The sequence below is a fragment of the Pan troglodytes genome, chromosome 20 (assembly GCF_028858775.2).
Source record: "Pan troglodytes isolate AG18354 chromosome 20, NHGRI_mPanTro3-v2.0_pri, whole genome shotgun sequence".
NCBI classification, from domain to species: Eukaryota; Metazoa; Chordata; class Mammalia; order Primates; family Hominidae; genus Pan; species Pan troglodytes.
Genome location: NC_072418.2, coordinates 56792694 through 56814679, shown reverse-complemented (window position 1 = coordinate 56814679; position 21986 = coordinate 56792694). Strand labels below are relative to the sequence as shown.

The 21986-nt window shown below is 54.4% G+C and overlaps 1 protein-coding gene, 1 non-coding gene and 1 pseudogene across 4 annotated transcripts in view; all 3 read right to left on the bottom strand.

Moving 5' to 3' along the window:
• Positions 1 to 1294: 1294 nt before the first annotated feature.
• LOC104003457 (uncharacterized) lies at positions 1295 to 1980 on the bottom strand (annotated as a pseudogene).
• The window catches only part of CACNG8 (calcium voltage-gated channel auxiliary subunit gamma 8), a 31565-nt gene continuing 10873 nt past the window's right edge, over positions 1295 to 21986 (bottom strand). For 2 of the 3 annotated variants that reach the window (XM_054672938.2, XM_063802265.1), the window contains exons 3-5: positions 13570 to 13653; positions 11801 to 11941; positions 1295 to 9455 (exon numbers count right to left, since the gene is read on the bottom strand). In XM_054672938.2, coding sequence (XP_054528913.2) covers positions 8677 to 9455; positions 11801 to 11941; positions 13570 to 13653 — 1004 coding nt within the window. In that variant the 3' untranslated portion in view covers positions 1295 to 8676. The remainder of the gene's footprint in view (positions 9456 to 11800; positions 11942 to 13569; positions 13654 to 21986) is intronic. The other variant, XM_063802266.1, reaches the window with a different exon arrangement.
• On the bottom strand, positions 9138 to 9227 carry MIR935 (microRNA mir-935). The gene has a single exon (NR_036011.1). It is a non-coding gene; the product is annotated as a microRNA mir-935 (primary transcript).

Below are 21986 nucleotides of genomic sequence, written 5' to 3'. Positions count from 1 at the left end.
CTCGTCCCCACCCGCCCACCCCCCACTCTCCACCCTCCACCCTCCACCCTCGGGGCTATTTCGGGCTTGACCCGTAAATAACACCCGCACCTGTCGCCCGGCGCCTGTTGCCATAGGGATCCCGGGTATTTTAAGGGGACGAGGAAGGGGGGAGGGAGGCCGCCCGGGGAGGAAGGGGCCGAGCCTGATGGGACTTTCATTTCACTAAGGGGCAAGAGCGGCGCCGAGAGTCCCAGCTCCCCAGTCTCCCAGGCAGCAGGAGACGGGCAGGGCAGCAAGTCTGACTGGGGTTACCAGGGAGGAGGGGCGGGAGGCAGGGCCCCGGGTCTCAGGGAGGAGGGGCTGAGGCCAGGAGTCTTTGGTCCCTAAGGGAGAAGAAGCCTCGGTACCCCACTTCTGAGTGGTAGAGGAAGAGGGCCTGGGTACCCAGAATCTTGGATCTGAGAGGAGAGGAACCTGGTCTCCTAGGTCCTGGGCTCCTGAGTCTGAGGGAGAAGGGGCTGGGGGCCTGGGCTCCTGGGCCTGAGGGAGGAGGGGCTGGGGGCCTGGGCTCCTGGGTCTGAGGGAGGAGGGGCTGGGCCTGGGCTCCTGGATCTGAGGGAGGAGGGGCTGGGGGCCTGGATTCCTGGGTCTGAGGGAGAAGGGGCTGGGGGCCTGGGCTCCTGGGCCTGAGGGAGGAGGGGCTGGGCCTGGGCTCCTGGATCTGAGGGAGGAGGGGCTGGGGGCCTGGGCTTCTGGGTCTGAGGGAGGAGGGGCTGGGGGCCTGGGCTCCTGGGTCTGAGGGAGGAGGGGCTGGGCCTGGGCTCCTGGATCTGAGGGAGGAGGGGCTGGGGGCCTGGGCTCCTGGGTCTGAGGGAGGAGGGGCTGGGGTCCTGGGCTCCTGGGTCTGAGGGAGGAGGGGCTGGGGGCCTGGGCTCCTGGGTCTGAGGGAGGAGGGGCTGGGCCTGGACTCCTGGATCTGAGAGAGGAGGGGCTGGGCCTGGACTCCTGGGTCTGAGGGAGGAGGGGGCAGGAGGCCTGGACTCCTGGATCTGAGGGAGGAGGGGCTGGGCCTGGACTCCTGGGTCTGAGGGAGGAGGGGCTGGGCCTGGACTCCTGGGTCTCAGGGAGGAGGAGGGCCGGGGAGCCTGGACTCCTGGTCAAGGCGTTGGCAGACCCAGAGTCCTGGGCCTGGGGGAGGAGACTGGGGCCAGAACCCTGGGTCTTGAAGGATGGAAGGCCTGATTTCCATGTTGGAGAAAGCGCAGGCCTCAGGGCAGGGCCGGCTGTCAGGGGCACAGAATGAAAGCAGCACTCCTCTTCATCGAGTTTATTAGACAGGGCACCCCTGGGGGACCTTCCATGCAGTTTCAGCTCCCCCAGGGGCAGGGACAGAGGACAGCCGTGTGGCATGGCGGCAGGGCCTGATCTTCAACCCCTCACCCCCTACCCCTCAGCCCTTCTGTGGACGGCCCAGGTGGGACCCACCTTTCACCAACTCCTTCTTCTCCCACAGTTGGCTGCTCCAGGCAGGCCTGGCGCTGACCTGAGCGAGGCTCTGGAGCACGCTGGGCCTCTCTGCCCACCCCCTGCTCTGGACTTTTCCGATGGAGCACGTGTTTCCCCGCAATGTGATTGTCTGTGTCTGGTTCTTCCAGCAGACTGGGGCCGGGGCCAGGCACAGGAGGAATTCACCTTGGCATCCTCAGCTCTACCCGGCACAGGGCCAGGTCACAGGCAGTCTTGGAAAATGTGCATGGGGTGACTTGAATGAATGGATGGATGAATGGGCAAAGGAATGACCAGATGGAGTGAGATGATGGCACACAGACATCCCCGCCCCAGCTAGGGGAGGGGCCTGCTGCGTTTCCTCAATGCCCGCGTGGCCCCGTCAGAACACAGCCCCCTCTGTATTCTAATTGTCTGGACTACCTGTCCCCCCCTCCGAAGGCAGAGATGGGACAGAAGTGGCCTGAGATTGCAGGGCCTTGTACTTGGAAGTCCTCAGGAAATATTTTTTTTTCTTTTTATTGATCATTCCTTGATGCTGTGCTTGCTTCTGAGTCTCCACGTTGCTTTCTGTGCGAATCTCTGGGTCTTTCTCCGGCTTACGTCTCCCTATCTCTGTGGTTGTGTTTTTGTTATCTCTGGGACTTCTCTCATTTGTGTACCTGTCAGTCTCTCTCCTCCTCCTTTTCTGTCTTCTCTGTATCACCTTCTTGTCTTTGACTTTATTTCTTTGACTTTCTTTCTTTCTGTTTTCTGAGACAGGGTCTTGCTCTGTGGCCCAGCCTGAAGTGCAATGGTGCAATCATAGCCCACTGCAACCTTAAACTCCTGGACTCAAGCAATCCTCCCGCCTCAGCCTCCCGAGTATCTAGGACTACAGGCGTGAGCCACCACGCCGCAGCTCATTTTTTATTTTTGTAGAGACGGGGTCTCACTATATTGCCCAGGCTGGTCTCAAACGCCAAGCCTCAAGCAATCCTCCTGTCTTGGCCTCCCAGAGTGCTGGGATTACAGGCATGAGCCCCCAAGCCTGGCCAGAAAGTATTTCCAAGAACTGAGTGAATGTTTATTTCTGAAAATGTATGATGAAAACCTGTTCTTCCCCTTCACCTCAATAGGTCTTGACAGGGTCTACAGGGGGAATCCCAGAGTGTGCCCGGCGCTGACAGCAGCAAGAGACAGGAGCTGGGCAGAGCATCCCTGGCTAGGGGATCTGCCAGAGCCTAGCTGACAGCATCCTCTCTTCCCTGCCCCCTGAATTCATCTTCCCCTCCTGGCCCTGGGCTTCCCCATCTCTCTTGCTCCTGCCTGCTGTGACAGCTAATTGCAGGATGCATTTTTCTGCCCCCCATCTCCCTATCTGCTTGTCTCCCTACTTCCTTTCAGGGTCATTTTTTTTTTTTTTTTTTACTTTTTTTCTTTTTTGAGACAGAGTCTTGCTCTGTCACCCAGGCTAGAGTGCAGTGGTGTGATCTTGGCTCACTGCAACCTCTGCCTCCTGGGCCCAAGCGATTCTCCTGCTTCAGCCTCTCAAGTAGCTGGGATTACAGGTGTGCACCACCGCACCTGGCTAATTTCTGTATTTTTAGTAGAGACGGGGTTTCACCATATTGGCCAGGCTGGTCTCGAACTCCTGACCTCAAGTGATCCACCCACTTCGGCCTCCCAAAGTGCTGGGATTACACACGTGAGCCATCGCACCTGGCCTTTGTGTCAGTTACACACACACACACACACACACATGCCTGAATTCCCTTTCCTTCTGTCTTCCCCCCAAATTCTCTCTCCCCTCCACTCCAGCAGGGCTTCTGTCCCCACCACTGCACTGAACTGACATCTTATCTTATCAAGATCACCAACCCTGTCCATGTCATCAAACCTAATGGTCACTCTGCTCTCTGCATCCTTGTCCAAGTCTCAGCAGCCCTTGGCACAGCTGGCTGTCTCCTCTCCTTCTTGAAACACAAAGGTGCATTTGCCCTCTGTAACCCTCCTGGTTTCAGCCTACCTCGAGATCACTCCTAAGCTCATTTTGCTACATCCCCTTCTCCCCCAGATGTAGAGGTCCCCAAGGCTCTGGCCAGGGTCACTTCTCTGTCCCCACCCCCCTGCTAGGCCACGTCACCCAGTCCTGTGGCTTTATGTTGACGTTTCCAAAACTTACATTTTTGAGCCACGGCCTCTCTTTCCCCCAAACTCCAGTCTCACATATCCAACTGGCTATTTGATACCACAACTCGGATTTCTCGAAGGCAGATCTATCTTGACACATCCAAAAGAGAAGCCTTGGTTCCTCGCTCCCAAAGCCGCTTTCCTGATCCCAGTCTCCTCGTTCCTGGTAACAATCCTCATCGGTGCCCATCAGAGATGTGCGTGCCCAATTCAGAGAGTTCTTCTCTTCCTGGTTCCTTTTCCTTCCCTCCTCTATGACATCCAGTTCACCACCAATGCAGGCTCTAGCCTCCAAAATCCCATGCCTTCTTCCACTTCCTCCATCCCACTAACTCCACCTTGGTCCAGGCCTCCAGCAACCAGAGGAAGGCAACAGCCCGCTACCTCCTTCCTTCCCCTTTGACTCCTGAAGTCTACGTATGCTCAGCACAGCAATGTAATTCTGCTGTTCTTGTTTAAATAAAAATATGAGGCCGGGCGCAGTGGCTCACTCCTGTAATCCCAGCATTTTGGGAGGCCAAGGCAGGTGGATCATTTGAAGCCAGGAATTTCAGATGGGCCTGGCCAACACGGTGAAATCCCGTCTTTACTAAAAATACAAAAATATTAGCCAGGCGTGGTGGCACATGCCTGTAATCCCAGCTACTCAGGAGGCTGAGGCAGGAGAATCACTTGAACTTGGGAGGCGGAGGTTGGCAGTGAGCCGAGATCAGCCCACTGGACTCCAGCCTGAGACAGAGCAAGACTCTTTTTCAAAATAAATATAAATAAGAAAATAAAAATATGATCATGGCATGCCTGTGCTCAAAACCCTCCAAGCACTTCCCATCAGATCTAGAATAAAATTCAGATTTCTTCCCAAGGATCCAAGGCCCTAACTGATCAGCCCCTACCCTGTGCCTCTGTCCTATGGTGGATCTGCTCACCGCACAGGCCTCCTCGAAGACCTGCTACTGTTCTGGGCTTTGGGGCTGCCTCTGGTGGGTGGAAGGCCTGGCCCCCAGACTTTCTCACCTCTCTTTCCTGCTCACAATCCACATCTCTGTGACCTCTGCCACAAGGTCTACTCCAAGCACCTCATCTAAAGTCATCCTTGCTCTGTCATTCTGTTACCACTCACTGTCGCCCAGGCTGGAGTGCAGTGGCGCGATCTCAGCTCACTGCAACCTCTGCCTCCTGGGTTCAAGTGATTCTTCTTTCTCAGCCTCCCAAGAAGCTGGGACTACAGGCACACCACCACACCCAGCTACTTTATTTATTTATTGGTAGAGATGGAGTTTCACCATGTTGACCAGGCTGGTCTCGAACTCCTGACCTCAAGTGATCCACCAGCCTCGGCCTCCCAAAGTGATGGGATTACAGGCATGAGCCACTGCGCCCGGCCTTCAGCTTAATTTTTAAAGCACTTTTTGGTTACTGAAATGATATTATTTATTGTTTATCTCTCCAGTGAGTTTCAGGAGAGCAGACCCTTGTCCGTCTATTTGCCACCACATCCCCTGGCCTAGATTGGGTCTAGAACAGGTTGGCACTCAATAAATATTTCTTGAATACTGGGAAAACAACACACCAGAAATGCAGCATTCCTTGACGCTGCGCTTGCTTCTGAGTCTCCACGTTGCTTTTTGTGCGAATCTCTGAGTCTGTCTCCGGCTTACCTCTCCCTCTCTATCTCTGTCTCTGTGTGTGTTTCTGCTATCTCTGGGACTTCTCTGATTTGTGCACCTGTCAGTCTCTCTCTCCTCTTCCTCTTCTCTCTCCTCTGTATCACCTTCCTGTCTTTGACTTTTTCTCTGTCTGTGACTCTACTAGTTTGGTCTCTCCTGCCCTCCCCCTCCCTCCCCATCTTGCTCTTCCTCCTGCCTACCCTCAACCTCATTCTCTCTCTCTCTCTCGTTCTGTTTGGCCTTCAGACTCTAGAATCCATTCTCCCCTAACCAGTTCCCTCTCCCTCTTCCAGCAAATATTTGCTGTCTCTCTCTCAACTTTTTTTTTTTTTTTTTTGAGACAGAGTCTCGCTCTTTCGCCCAGGCTGGAGCGCAGTGGTGCCATCACGGGTCCCTGCAGCCTCACCCTCCCAGGCCCAAGCGAGATCCTTTCGCCTCAGCCTCCTGAGTAGCCGGGACTACAGGCGTGCACCACCACACCCGGCTAATTTTTGTATTTTTGGTAGAGACAAGATTTCAATATGTTGGCTGGTCTGGAACTCCTGAGCTCAATCCGCCTGCCTCGATCCGCCTGCCTCAGTCTCCCAAAGTGCAGGGATTAGGAGCCACAGCACCCGGCCAGATTTGTCTGTTTTAACACCCGCTCCGGCATCCCTCTTCTCTCCACGTATCCGTCTCTCTCCCTCAGCGCTTCTCCGTCTCACTGATTTGTATTCCTTTTCCTACATTTCCCAGCATCTCTTCCTGAAACCGCCTTGTCAGAATTCTTCCTAGGGACCTTCAGTCTCTCTCTTCCTGGTCCTTCCACACAGGCCTCGGAGAGAAATTCTGAACACTCAGCTCTGATCTGTACCCTTCCGCAGCCCCACATGCTCAAGATAAGGGCACGCAGAGCCCCTGGCAGCATGGCACCACCGCTGCCACGTCCTCCTCAAGCTGCGTCTGTGCCTGTTTTCCCACCAGACTGGGAGCCCCTTGAGAGCAGGGCAAGATCAAAATCACCTCTCCACTCCCAGCACCGCCCAGCACAAGGCTTCGGGGGAGGCCTCAGGAAACACTTGCTGAGCAAATATGGAAGGGAAGCCTACTGGGCGCTGTCCCCTCTGCCTTCTCAGTGAACTTCAAACCCATCCCCTCCTCTCACCGCACAGCCCTTGCCCCCGCTCAGCTGTCATCCTCTCTCACCATCCTTAGAAGAGCCTCAGTCCCTCTGCCTGGAACTCAGGCACCTTTTTCTCTTTTTTTCTGAGACAGGATCTCAGTCTGTTGCTCAGGCTGGAGTGTAGTGCCGCGATCCTAGCTCACTGCAGCCTCGAACTCTTGGATTCAAATGGTCCTCCTCCCTCAGCCTCCCGAGTAGCTGTGACCACAGGTGTGCTCCACCACGCCCGGCTAATTTTTTTTAATGTTTTGTAGAGACAGGGTTTCGCCATGTTATCCAGGCTGGTCTCAAACTCCTGGGCTCAAGTGATACTCCAGCCTCAGCCTCCCAAAGTGCTGGGATTACAGGCATGAGCCACCGCGCCCGGCCACCCTGGTACCTTTACACTCTAGCTTGTGGCTACTTTCCCGGCCTCATCTCCCAGCCCCACCTTGTACATCAGCATCCCAGAACTGTTAGCACTGACCCCAATACATCATGCTCGTTCACTTCCTCCCGTGTTCACCCAAGTTGTTCTTTGGCCCCACAAGCCTTTCTCATGCCTTTCATCACCCAGAAGATGCCCAATCATTTCTTCAAGACCCAGAATGGGCATCATATTCTCCAGGAAGCCTCCCCCAAGTGCTGCTCACTCCTGGCAGTTGGTCACTCTGTCCACCGTGTGCCACGGTACCCACGGTGGTCCGGGTTCCAGCACCGATTGCCCTGCCTGGATGGCGGTGTTTGATGACAATAAACTGCTTGAGAGCAGGGCTAGAGTCTGTTTCACCCCTGGGGATCTGGATCCTAACACACTTCCTGGTACCTTAGCAGATGACCAAAAATGGCAACGGGTGAGTGGCTGAATGAACGAGTGACAGACACATGAGTCTCTAAGCCCCACGGCTTCTCCTGCACACCAGACACCATGTCTATGCTTCAGCATCTGTGTAATTACGTGCTTCCTCCCACAAGAGTGTGAGCTCCAAGGGCCCGTGCCCGTGTTTGATGCTGTATTTCAGCACATCTCTGCCTCCTACTCCTGCCTCCGAGTTCCTGTCTTCCCTTTGTACACCATTCACGTTAGCGTCCTGCTTAAACCCGTTCCACGGCCCTCACCACTCCTAGAATAAAATCTGAACTCCTGACCTACGAGCCCCTGCACAATCTGGCCCTGTCTGTGTCTCCGGCCTCACCTTGATCCCCGCTCACCTGCCTCACTACCCTTCAGCCCTCGCTGCAAGCTCCTTCCTGCCCCGGGGCCTTTGCACGTGCTGCTCTGCCTGCCACACTCCTGCCCCAGCTCCGCCCTGCTGGCTTCTTCTCATCCTTTCACTGTCCACTGAAATCTCTTCCTCACAACTGGGTTAGGCTCCCCTGATGCAGCATTTCATAGCATCTCGTTTCTCCTATAGCCTAACTGTAATTTATTGTGTATGTACATGATCGATTAATGCCTGTCTCATGCACAAGATGTTTACTCTATGAGACGTCGGGGCCCCTGGCTGTTTTCCTGCCTCCTGCACGCTGAGCACGGAGCACAATGCCTAGCTTTTTAAGGCGCACAAATAAATTGCCGGTAATGAATGAATGAATGAGAAGGCCCTTTCTGTGCCTCGTTCGTGTCCCCTGCTCCAATGCCTTCTTATGTACCAGTGCCTGGTACACAGTAGGTGCTTAATAAGCCCTTGTGGAATAATGAATGAAAAAAATGAATGAATGCCCGCGTCCAACCCTTCTTTCTGCCTTTCTGCATCCCTTCGCTGTGTCTCTTTATATAGGGCATATATATAGTTTGTGGGTGTAACTATGTATTCGTGTATTATGGGCCCCTCTCCAGGAGTTGGGCTGGGCTGGGAGTCCCTCCCTCCCCTCCCCCCGCCCCGCCCCCCATGCACACAGCAAAACATGAAAAAGAAAACATCTCGAAACTGCAAAAAACACCATGGCCCTCCCCCCTCCCCATAGATCCCCCAAAAAAATAAAACACGACGCTCCCTCACAGCGGCCCCCTCCCTCCCCTGCCCCCTCCCTCGGGGTCCCTGCTTCGGAGGGGGAGGGGGGCGGGGAGGGTGGGCGTGGGGCGGGCCCAGCAGTCTCCAGCGCGCTCACGGGGGAAAGCGGGGGCGCCCCCGACCCCGGCAGCCTCGATGCACGCGCGCCCGCGCACGCGCCCCGGACACGCCCCTCGGCTCCCCCGCCGCGCCCCTACACAGGCGTGGTTTTCCTGTTGAGCGTGTTGGTGTTGGAGGCGGCGGCCTCCTTGGCCAGGGTCCCGGGGGCGGGCGCAGAGGGCGCGGGTGGCGCGGGCGCGGGCGGGGCGGGCGGCCCGGTGACCGTGACCGTGACGCCGCCGCCCGCCTCCTTGGGGAAGGCGTTGTGCAGCGTGAGGAAGCCGGACGTCCCCCCGCGGTCCCGCTCGGCACCCGCCCCGCCGCCGCCTCCGCCGCCGCCCCCGGCGCCCCCGGCCGCGCCGCCGAACGCCCCCACGGCGCCGCCGCCGCCGCCGCCGCCGCCGCCGGCCCCCGCCAGCCCCGCGGCCACGCTGCCCTTGGAGGGGTCGCGGCTGAGCGTGTACATGGAGATGTCCGTGGAGGCAAAGCCCGGGCCCCCGGGGCCGCCGGGAGACGCGTCCCGCGACGGCGACGGCTCGCTGGAGCGGGAGCTAGAGCGGGAGCGGCGGCGGTAGCGGAAGCGGTAACTGGGCAGACGGAGGATGGCCGAGGGGCCGCTCCCGCCACTGCCGCCCGCGCCCCCGCCGGCCTTGAGCAGGTCCGAGCGAGACTGGCAGTGCGCCTCGCGGCTGCGCTCGATGTAGATGTTGACGGCCAGCACGCCTATCACCTCGGCCAGGATGAACGACAGCCCGCCGAAGTAGAAGGACCAGCCGTACGAGTAGTGGTTTTTCTTCTCCTCGTCCCGCTTCGGGCCCGGCTCGCCCGCGTTGGCGGAGATGTACACGATCACGCCGATGATGTTGCTCAGGCCTGGGCGGGGACGGTCAGACGGGAGCCTCGAGGCCACCCCCGGCCCCGCCCCCGACCCCGGCCCCACCCCTGGCCCCGACCCCTGCCCGCCTGCGCCAGCGGGCCCAGGCGCCACCCCCAGGCGGTCTAGGCCCCACCCCGAGTGGTCTAGACCCCCGTCCTGGATCTGGCTGACCCAAGTCCTGCCAGAAGTGAACACAACTCCCCGCCCGATGCTCTAGGCGCTTCCCTGCTGGTCTAAGCTCCAACCCAGAGGGCTCCGGCCCACTCTTAGCTAGCCCAGGCCTCACCTCTGCTGGTCTAATCCAACCCCGGCTGGTCGAAACTCCATCCCCCAGGTGGTGTAGGGCCGCCAATGGTCCAGACTGCATCATGCGTGGTCCTGGCCCAGGCAGGCTCAAGCACCCCCTCAGATGGTCTAAATTCCAACCCCAGGTGGTCCAGGCCCTGCCCTGAATGGTCCAGACACGGCCCTGGATGGTCCAGGTCCTGCCCCCAGATAGCCCACGGCCCACCTCTGCTGGTCTAACCCAGCCTTGGCTGGTCTAAACTCTGCCCCAGGTGGTCTAGGACCCCACCCCCACCCCCCATTGATCTAAACTCCACCCCCAGGTGGTCTAGGACCCCAAATGGTCCAGACAACACCCTAGACGGTCCTGGCCCTGGCTGGTTCAAGTCCCATCTCAGATGGTCTAAACTCCACCCCCCGGTGGTCGAGGCCCTGCCCTAAATGGACAAGACACGGCCCTGGATGGTCCAGGTCCTGCCCCCGATAACCCAAGCCCCATCTCTGCTGGTCTAACCCAGGCCTGGCTGGTCTAAACTCGGCCCTACGTGGTCTAAGACCCACCCCCAGATGGTCTGGGCTGCCCCCACATGGCATAAACCCCACTCCTCTAGCTAAGGTCCCAACTCTGCTGGTCTAAACCCCACCCTGGCTGGTGGTAACTCCACCCCAAGCGGTCCAGGCCCCACCCCTAGGTGGCCTAAGCCCCACTCCCAGCGAGTCCAGGCCCTGCCCTGACTGGTCTAAAACCCACCTTTGATGAGATGAGTTTCCAGGCCCTGCCCTAGTTAGTCTACCTCCACCCTTAACGTTATAAACCTGGGTTTTTCCCAAGCCTCCTCCCTCTGCTCCTTTGAACTCTGTTAATGATGTCATCCTGCTGTGATCAGGCCCTGCCTATCACTTATCTAATCTCTCTTCATATAATTCCTGCCGGAGTATCCATTCTAGGCCCTCCCCTACTGGTCAAAAATTTGCCTTTAATAAAGCAGGCCCCGCCTTCTACTCTAGGCCCCACCTCCAGCTTACCAAACCCCGCCCCGTGCGGATCTTGGCCAGGGTCCTTGCCGGTCTCGGGTCCTTGCCGGTCTCAGGTCCAGCTACTCCGGCCTTTCAGATCCTCCAAGCCCCACCCCTTGCAGATCTAGACCCATCCCCAAAGCACACCCTGCTCTTCAAATATGCAAAGCCCTCCCTCTTCTCTGTATTCTACTCCTCCAAAAAAGCTCTGCCCCTGGAATTTCCCAATGCTACTCATACGGGGTAGAAAGGGGGCCTTACCCCTTAATTGCGTGCCTCTTAAGTGTTCCAGTCCTAGCTCTCTGCTCGTCTAGGCCCTAGCTCTTGAGACGGCCAATCCCAGGTACTGACTGGCTTTGGTCGGCCTCTTGCTTCAATTAGCCAGGTTGACTCTCTGTGCCCTTAAGGACATAACCCCTCCCCCTTTGGCTTTTCCAGGCATCGCCCCGTCTTTTCTAGCCTCTCCTTCTCCAAATGGCAACGGGCAAGGGCCGATTCAGTCTCCCTTACCCAGCCCCTTTAGTTTCCACTTCCCGGCCCTGGACGGTTTCCCAGGACCAGCCCCCTCTTGGATCCACCAAAGTCTCCAAAGGCCCGCCCCTTAAAGCAGGCTCCTCATCGGCGCTCAGATCACTTTCTACCTCTCCTGGGCCCGCCCTCCAAGACCCAGCCCCGCCTCTCTATCCTCAAGAGCCCAGTTGTGTCTCAAGGTCCCACCCCTTCCCCAGCTCCTCCCCTTCCGTCTCCAGGACGGCGGGCTTAGGATCCTAAGCGCCCGGCGTCTTACGCGCCAGACACCTGTCTGTGTCGGTTTACTCCTCCGAAGGCGACGCGAGAACTACACCCACCTTACCCAGCGGGTGGCGATGGAGCTTGGGGACCGCCTAGGAAGGCTCCGGGCCCCCGGGGGTGCTCGGGGCAAGGTGGCTTTGCAGCCACACACACGCGCACTTGCACTCACGCGCGCGCGCGCGCACACACACACACACGTGCGCGCCCAGGTGGGCCGCCCCGGTCGCCCCCTCCCTCTGCCTCTCACCTGCTGCCACGAACAGGATCCCTGCGCCCAGAATGATGTTCCTCTTGGACTTGTAGACGCGGGAGGCCGCCACGCACACACCCCCGAGCAGCAGCAGGATGGCGCTAAGGATGGGGAAGATGCTGGAGGCCCGGACAACTCCTGCGGGGGAGGAAGGAAAGGAAAAGGAGGGAGAGCGAGGGCGGTCAGACGCGGCCGCCTGCGCCCCCTTCCCGGCCCCCCATCTCGCGGCGCCTCCCGACAGTTCTGTGATTCTCTCTCTCCGGCTTTGTTCTGGTTTATTTTACTGTTGCCTCATTCTCTCTCCTGTTTTTAAAATTTCTCTATTTCTCGGTCTGATTTTCTCTCCCTCTTTTTCTTTGTCCTTTTCTTTCTTCTTCGGACTATTTTTCTCTCTCCTGGAATATCTTTCCCCCTCTTTATTTATCGAAATCACTCTCCCTGTTTTTCTCCCAACTTCTCCATGGATCCTCTCCCTTTCTCTTTCTCGTCCCTTCCTTCCTCTCGTCTGCGAATTTCTTTCTCCATATCCCGCAAATCACTTACTACCTCTCTCCACACCCCCTCCCATTTTCTGCCTCGCTTCATCTATCTGGGTTTCTCTCTCTCTCTACATTCCTTCCCTCCTCCTCCTCCTCCCTTTTCTGCCAGGCTGAATCTACTTCTGAGTTTCTCTTCCCTTCTTCTCCTCACGCCCCCACCCCACCCCGTTTTATTGCTGGCTTCTTCTATCTTTCTGGCTCTGTCTCCCCTCTCTCCTCTTATCTGCTTGGCCTCGTATGTCTTCATAGGTCCCCCCCCACCCCGCTTTTTCTGCCTGGCCTCATCTGTCTTCCTAGGTCTCTCTCCCACTTTTTCTCCCTGGCCTCATCTGTCTTCCTAGCCACCCCCACCCACAACTTTTTCTGTCTGGCTTCACCTATCTTCCTAGGTGTCTCCCCCCTCTTTTTTTTTCTGCCTGGCCTCATCTGTCTTCCTAGGTCTTTCCCCACCCCACCCCACCCCTTTTTTCGCCTGGCCTCCTCTATCTTCCTGGGTCTCTCTCCCCTCCTTTTCTGCCTGGTTTCTTCAATCTTCCAGGTTTCTCTTCTCTTCACTCCCTTCCTCTCCCTTCCTCCTTCCCTCCCTCCCTACCCCCTTTAGGCCTGACTTCATCTATCTCTTTCTCCCTCTTTTCCTCCCTCCCTTCTTCCCCTTATCTCTCTGTCCCCGCCCCCACTCCCCGCCCCGCCCTCCTCTTTTTCTCTGCAGTCCTTCCTTTCCACCCACCTCTAAAACCCCAGGCAACTAGATTTTGCGATTTCGGAACCTGGCTGAGGCCGCAGCCAATCATCATTTAGGATTTGCCGCGTTCTCGGGGTAGCTACCAATGGCAACACAGGCTTTCCCAGCCGGCTCCCAGTAGTGGCCCGTCACCGCCGCAGATTGCCCCACAGCTCTGCGGCGCGGTGGCCAATCCCAGTCCGGGATTCCACAACCAGTCACGGCGCAGAGTCGCCGCGAGGGCCAAAGAGAGCAAAGCGGCCAATTAGCGCCCAGGATCCTCCCTCAGCCCGCCCCAAGGTGAGAGGAGGGGGCGGGAACGAGATCAGTCAGCCAATCGGGGACCAGAGGATCTCACTATCTGGACTCGGATTGGCTGGGAGGCTAACCTCGGCGTGTCGATCCAAGTGCCGGAGTCCCAGTGCCTTTTCCCGGCACCCACCCCGACGCCTTCCAGGCCCCGCGATTTGACCCACTCCCCATGTCTGTCCCGGACCCCCACGTACGGAGTAGATACTCCGCGCTGTCGTGGTCGTAGTCCGTGTCCTCCGGGAAATGATTGATCTTCACGCAGACGCCTCTTTTCAACCCTGGAGGAGCGGGGAGGGCAGTGGTGGGGGCGGATACTTCAGGGTTGGGGGCGGGGCAACCCCACTGACCACCGACCCTTCCCTTCCCCAAACCCCTTCTCTCTCTGGGCTGCTTGGGAGACCGCAAGTCCTGGCTCCTGAGCCCGACTCGTGATATGGGACAAACTTTCAACTTCTCTGGTCTGTTTCCCCGCCTGTTAAAGAAAAGAAGAAAAGCAAGGAAAAAAACCCAAAGTCTAACATCCTTGCAGCACTCACTGCAAGGCTACAGGACCTTGGTCCTGTAAGCTGCGCTAAGTTGCTCCAGCACTCTGGACTTCCGGCTCCCACCTCTGTAAGAAAGAGGGTGTTGTTGGCTTCAATAATAGCAAGGCGCTTCCCACCTCTCAATTGGTTGAAAAGTCTGGAAATGCGTGGGAAAAAAAACAAGGAAAGTGATGCGGAAGCCGATGAGGACTACATTTCCCATGAGACCCCGTGAAGTCTGGAGTCCAGTTGTGAGAAGAGCAGCCGCAGTGGATCATGGGAGTTGTAGTCTCCAGTCCTGTGGGGATTGGGGGGGGGGGAGAGAGAGAGGTTCCAGTCTCTTTCTGCAGGGAACCTGGAACCTTCTGGAGAGAGATGGAGTAGTTGAAGCAAGCAGAGGTGTGTGAGGGGTGGAGTATGCCTCTAGGGGTCATGCATCCTCATCTCCTTCCCCTCCTAAGATGCTCATCCTCAGCTATTTTCTCATCCTTGGGAACAGTTAATGTTTTACCACCTCTAGCACATAGCTGGAGAAAAAAATTAAAAATATAAGTATAAATAATGTAGTTTCCTCAACTGCCCAGCTCTGTCCAGTTCTGCAGACCTCTGCCCATGCTGTGGAACATTCCAGCTCACATTCTTTGCTGATGTAGTACTTTACCTGCAGCAGGCAGCTCAGGAGGCACCTTCTTGAGGAGGCTTTCCCTAGACACACACAGACACACATGCACACTCATTCCTCCCACCGAACTTGGGTCAGTTTCCTGCTCTGAGGTGCCCCGTAGGACATGCATTAGTTGGTAGATGATCTTCTTCGTCCTCGGTAAGCTGAGAGTTCCTGGAGGGGGTAGGGCATGGGAGTCCGATTCCTCTGTGTGTCCCAGCATTTCTTGGCAGTAGGCCTGGCACACGGGAGACCTCAAGAAATAAGGGTTGAGGCCGGGCACGGTGGCTCACACCTGTAATCCCTGCACTTTGGGAGGCCAAGGCGGGTGGATCACTTGAGGTCGGGAGTTCAAGACCAGCCTGACCAACATGGTGAAACCCTATCTCTACTAAAAATACAAAAATTAGCTGGGCATGGTGGCGGGTGCCTGTAATCCCAGCTACTCGGGAGGCTGAGGCAGGAGAACCACTTGAACCCAGGAGGTGGAGGTTGCAGTGAGCCAAGGCCGCACCATTACACTCCAGCCTGGGTGACAAAGCGAGACTCCGTCTCAAAAGAAAAAAAAAGAGAGAGAGAAAGAAATGAGGGTTGAATGAAGAATGAATGAATGAATTAATGAATGAATATAAGCATAGCAGAAGGTGAGATCACAGGCAGACCATGACCAGCAAAGGAAAGTAGGGGAAAGAATAGAGATAAAGGAGGAACTGGGAAGAATTAATATAAGGGAGTGAGTACTACTGCCAAGAGCTAATGTGCGTTTGGTGCTTGCTAGGTGGGCCAACTCATTTGATGCTCCCAAGAGTCCTATGAAATAGATCATGTGGTTTGTGTGCTGTGGCAACCAAATGTTAGGTATTGGAACGTCTCCATTTTTTTAATTTTTTATATTTTTTGAGACAGGGTCTCCCTCTGTTGCCCAAGTTTGGAGTGCAGTGGCACAATCTCGGCTCACTGCAACCTCCACCTCCTGGGCTCAAGTGATCCTCCTGCCTCAGCCTCCTGAGTAGCTGGGACTACAGGCTTGCGCCACCATGCCCAGCTAAATCTTGCATTTTTTGTATAGACAGGGTTTCCCCATGTTGCCCACTTTGCCCAGGCTGGTCTTGAACTCCTGACTTCAAGTGATCCGCCCGCCTCAGCCTCCAAAAGTGCTGGGACTACAGGCGTGAGCCACTGCGCTGGCCTCCACCACTTCCTTATTCTGTGTCCTTGCTGGTGTTACATAGGCCAACTTGCTTCAGTTTCCCCACCTATAAAATGCAGAGAACAGGACCTACCTCATGGGACTGATATGAGGGATTGGGTCTAGGTGGAGATTTAGCACTTTGCCTTGAACACAATTAAGTACTCGGTTGACAGCAGCTGATGTATGGCACCCATTACCCAAACGTGGAAACTGAGGCACAGAAAGGGGTCATCATTTCGCAGCTGATGGTGGCAACAAAACTCAAACACACATCATGAATGTGAGCATCTGGGCTGTTCGACACTGTATTACCAGCATCTAGAACAGTGCCTAGTGCATATTGAGTGCTTAATAAGTATTTTTAATGAGAGAATGGTTGAATGGGCCAGGTGTGGTGGCTCACGTCTGTAATCGTAGCCATTTGGGAGACCAAGTGGGTGGATCACCTGAGGTCAGGAGTTTGAGACCAGCCTGGCCAACATGGTAAAACCCCATCACTACTAAAAATACAAAAGTTAGCCGGGTGTGGTGGCATACGCTTGTAGTCCCAGCTACTTGGGAGCCTGAGGCAGGTGAATTGCTTGAATCTGGGAAGCGGAGGTTGCAGCGAGCCGAGATCGCGCCACTGCACTCCAGCCTGGGCGAGAGAGCGAGACTCAGTCTCAAAAAAGAAAAAAAAAGAATGATTGAATGGGTCCACAAGCACATGAAAAGATGCTCAATTTCACCAATCATTGGGGAAATGCAATCAAAACCACAGTGAGATACCATCTCATATTCGTTAGTATGGTTACTATTAAAAATAAGCAAAATAGGCCAGGCGCAGGGGCTCACGCCTGTAATCCCAGCACTTTGGGAGGCTGAGGTGGGTGGATCACAAGGTCAAGAGAATCGAGACCATCCTGGCCAACATAGTGAAACCCCGTCTCTACTAAAAACACAAAAATTAGCTGGGCATGGTGGTGTGCACCTGTAGTCCCAGCTACTAGGGAGGCTGAGGCAGGAGAATCACTTGAAGCCGGGAGGTGGAGGTTGCAGTGAGCCAAGATAGCGCCACTGCACTCCAGCCTGGTGACAGAGCAAGATTCCATCTCTAAATAAATAAAAAAATAAAATAAAATAGGCTGGGTGCGGTAGCTCACGTCAGTAATCCCAGCACTTTGAGAGGCCGAGGTGGGCGGATCATGTGGTCAAGAGATCGAGACCATCCTGGTCAACATGGTGAAACCCTGTCTCTACTAAAAATACAAAAATTAGCTGGGCATGGTGGTGTGTGCCTATAGTCCCAGCTACTTGGGAGGCTGAGGCAGGAGAATCGCTTGAACCCAGGAGGTGGAGGTTGCAGTGAGCCAAGATCATGCCACTGCACTCCAGCCTGGGTGACAGAGCGAGACTCTGTCTCAAAAATAAATAAATTAAATAAATAAATAAATAAAATAACACGTGTTATGAAGGATGTGGAGAAATTGGAACCTTGTGCACTGTTGGTAGAAATATAAAATGGTGCAGTGGCTATGGGAAACAGTGTCGAGTTTCCTCAAAAACTACAAATAGAATCATCATATGATCCAGCAATGCCAGTACTGGTGATAGACCCAAAAGAATTAAAAGCAGGCACTCAAATAGATATTCATACACTCATGTTCATAGTAGCATTTTTCACAATAGCCAAAAAGCGGAAACACCCCAGTGCCCGTCGACAGATGAAAGGATAAACAACATGTGCTATGTACATACAATGGAATATTATTCAGCCTTCAAAGGGAAGTGAATTCTGATACATGCTATAAACATAGATAAACCTTGAAGACATTATACTCAGTGAAATAAGCCAGTAACAAAAAGACAAATACTGTGTCATTCCACTTATATGAAATTCCTGGAATAATCAAATTCATAGAGACAAAGTATCATGGTAGTTGCCAGGGCTGGAGGGTGGGGGGATGTGGAGTTATTTAACGGGTACTGAGTTTCCATTTTGCAAGATGAAAAGAGTTCTGGAAATTGGTTGCACTTACCACTACTGAAATGCATACTTAAAAATGATGAAGATGGTAAATTTATGTTATGTATAATTTACTACAATTATCAAAATGAATGAACGAATGAATGAGTGAATGAGTGAATGAATATACAACTCCCACATACAAACTCTTAACCCATCAGCACCTCCACCATGGTGTGGTAGGTAAGATGACAAGCTCAATGTCCCTCCTTTCTTTCTTTTTTTGTGAGATGGAGTCTCACTCTGTCGCCCAGGCTGGAGTGCAATGGCTCGATTTCGGCTCACTGCAACTTCCACCTCCTGGGTTCAAGCCATTCTCTTGCCTCAGCTCCTGAGTAGCTGGGATTACAGGCGTGTGCCACCATGCCCAGCTAATTTTTGTATTTTTAGTAGAGACAGGGTTTCACTGTGTTAGCCAGGATGGTCTCGATCTCCCGACCTCAGGCGATCCTCCTGCCTCGGCCTTCCAAAGTGCTGGGAGTACAGGGGTAAGCCATCTTGTCCAGTTTTTATTTATTTATTTTTTTTAAGAGATAGAGTCTCACTCTGTTGCCCAGGCTGGAGTGCAGTGGCACAATCTCGGCTCACTGCAAACTCCCCCTCCCAGGTTCAAATGATTCTCCTGCCTCAGCCTCCCAAGTACCTGGGATTACGGGCACCTGCCACCACCCCTGGCTAATTTTTTGTATGTTAAGTAGAGATGGGGTTTCACCATGTTAGCCAGGCTGGTCTCGAACTCCTGGCCTCAGGTGATCCACCCACGTCAGCCTCCCAAAGTGCTGGGATTACAGGCATGAGCCACCGCGCCCAGCCTGGTCCCTCCTTTCTTGAATGGGATCATGTAATTCTCTCAAAATATTCGTGATGATTAAATGAGACTGAGCATGTAAACCACATGGCACACCGGATTGCTGAACAGGTTAGTGGTGACAGTAATAATAACTAGTTCTGACTGAGCACTAACCGTGCACCAGGTACTGCTCCAAGCATTTGACAGGTGGTTAATAACTTGCTCAGTCCCTAGGACAAACCCTCGGAGGTAGGCAGTGACAGCATCCTTGCTTTACAAATGAGGAAATGGAGGCATAGGGAGTTGAAGAAGTTGCCCAAAGCCCTATTGGGGGTGAGTGATGGGGAGAGGTTCCTTCCAGCACAGCTCGGTTTGGGAGGTCAGCATATTTAAGACAGTAGAGTCTGGTGGCTGTGGGGGTTATTGATCGTGGGCTCTGGAATCCAACTCTCTGGACACACATCCGAACGTACCACTTCCCAGCTGCGTGGTTTTGGAACCGGATTGTCCCTGAGCCTCTGCTGTCTCATTGGGAAATTGAGGATGGTAGTGTGACTTTAGAGGGCTTCAGTGAAATTTCAGTGAAAGTTAGGCACAGAAGCCCAGGCGCGGTGGCTCACGCCTGTAATCCCAGCACTTTGGGAGGCCAAAGCAGGTGGATCACCTGAGGTCAGGAGTTCGAGACCAGCCTGGCCAATGTGGTGAAACCCTGTCTCTTCTAAAAATACAAAAATTAGCCAGGCATGGTGGCAGGTGCCTATAATCCCAACTACTCGGGAGGCTGAGACAGGAGAATTGCTTGAACCTGGGAGGTGGAGGTTTCAGTGAGCAGAGATCACACCATTGCACTCCAGCCTGGGCGACAAGAGTGAAACTCTGTCTCAAAAAAAAAAAAAAAAAAGAAAAGAAGAAAAGAGAAGAAAGAAAAAAAAAAGAAAGAAAGGAAGAAAGAAAGGCACAGAAGACCAGGCGCAGTGGCTCACAGCTGTAATCCCAGCACTTTGTGAGGGCGAGGTGGGCAGATCACCTGAGGTCAGGAGTTCAAGACCATCCTGGCCAACATGGTGAAACCCTGTCTCTACTGAAAAATACAAAAAGTAGCCCAGCGTGGTGATGGGTGCCTGTAATCCCAGCTACTCAGGAGGCTGAGGCAGGAGAATTGCTTGAACCCAGGCAGCGGAGTTTGCAGTGAGCCGATATCATGCCAGTGCACTCCAGCGCACTCCAGCCTGGGGGACAGAGCGAGACTCCGTCTGAAAAAAAAGGAAGTTAGGCACAGAATTCACAGTAGTTATGCTTAATGCCACCGATCAAGCTATGAGTTTTTCTTGTGCATGGATGGTGATGTCATGGCCCTGAGTCTCCTGCCAGGGGCTGCCTAGTGCAGACCCGGGCATGCAAGGGTTAAGGGGCAGCTTTCTTGCAGTGCGGACACGTGGAGAACTGGGATCCAACCCACTCTGCCCCTCACATGCTGGGTAGTCCAGGCTGAGCCACTTCCCCTTTCTGGCCATCAGATTCCTGCTAATAATACATTCCCCTGGCAAAATGGCGAGGGCTTAATGAGATAATAAGCAGGGCAAAGTGCTAGCAAAAGGGCTCTGTATGGTCGGCACTAATAAATAGGGCTGTGGGCCCAGACTCGAGTCCTGAGAGAAGACCTGGGGGTGTGGCTGAAATCCCTGAGGAGGGGGCACAAGCTGGGCTGTCCCATGCAGATGCCTCCAGCTCCCAACACTTGAAATGTGGCAATGGAGAGGTTCTGTGAGGGTAAAATATTTACTGGGTTTCAGACTCAGGATGGGGAAAAAGGGAGAGAGAGTGTCTATGTATAATATTTCATTAATAATTTTTATATTGATTACATGTTCAAGTGATAATATCTTGGCTATGCTGGGTACCTGTTCCTTTTTATTTATTTTAATGTAGCTACTAGAAAAATTTTAATTTTCTTTTTTTTTTTTTTTTGAGACAGGGCCTCGCTCTGTTGCCCAGGCTGGAGTGCAGTGGCACAATCTTGGCTCACTGCAAACTCCACCTCCCGAGTTCAAGCAATTCTCCTGCCTCAGCCTCCCGAGTAGCTGGAATTACAGTTGCCCACCACTGCACCTGGCTAAATTTTGTTTTTTTAGTAGAGACGGGGTTCCACCATGTTGGCCAGGCTGGTCTCCAACTCCCGACCTCACGTGATCCACCCGCCTCGGCCTCCCAAAGTGCTGGGATTACAGGTGTGAGCCACCGTGCCCAGCCTAAAAATTTTAACTATATATGGTCACCCATGTTATATTTCTTTTTTTCTTTTTTCTTTTTTTGAGATAGGGTCTTGCTGTATCACCCAGGCTGGAGTGCAGTGGCACAGTCACAGCTCACTGCAGCCTCGACCTCCTGGGCTCAAGCAATCCTTCTACCTCAGCCTCCCTAGTAGTGGGGACTACAGGTGTGTATCACCATGCCCAACTAATTTTTAATTTTTTACACAGGCGGGGTCTCCCTATGTTGCCCAGGCTGGCCTTGAACTCCTGGACTCAAGCAATCCTCTCACCTCGGCCTCCCAAAATGCTGGGATTACAGGGGTGAGCCAGTGGCCCATCCTTGTGTTATATTTCCTTTTTCTTTCTCACTCTGGAATCTCACTCTATTGCCCAGGCTGTAGTGCAGTGGCGCCATCTCAGCTCACTGCAACCTCCGCCTCCTGGGTTCAAGCGATTCTCCTGCCTCAGCCTCCCAAGTAGCTGGGACTACAAGCACCCACTACTACGCCCGACTAATTTTTGTATTTTTAGTAGAGACGGGGTTTCACCATATAGGCCAGGCTGGACTCGAACTTCTGACCTCAAGTGATCCGTCCACCTTAGCCTCCCAAAGTGCTGGGATTACAAGGCGTGAGCCACTGGCCCATCCTTGTGTTGTATTTCTTTTTTCTTTCTCACTCTGGGATCTCACTCTGTTCCCCAGGCTGTAGTGCGGTGGCACCATCTCGGCTCACTGCAACCTCTGCCTCCTGGGTTCAAGCGATTCTCCTGCCTCAGCCTCCCAAGTAGCTGGGACCACAGGCACCTGCCACTGCGCCTGGCTAATTTTTTGTATTTTTAGTAGAGACGGGGTTTCACCGTGTTAGCCAGGGTGGTCTCGATCTCCTGACCTCGTGATCTGCCCGCCTCGGCCTCCCAAAGTGCTGGGATTACAGGCATGAGCCACCGCGCCCTGCCAGCCTCCTGATTACCTGGGGTTACAGGCGCTTGCCACCAGCCCCGGCTAATATTTTTGTATATTTAGTAGAGACAGGGTTTCACCATGTTGACCAGGCTGGTCTCGGACTCCTGGACTCAGGTGATCCACCCGCCTCGGCTTCCCAAAGTGCTGGGATTACAGGTGTGAGCCACCGCGCCCAGCTGAAAGCAAGTTTACTAAAGACAGTAAAGGAATAAAGAACGGC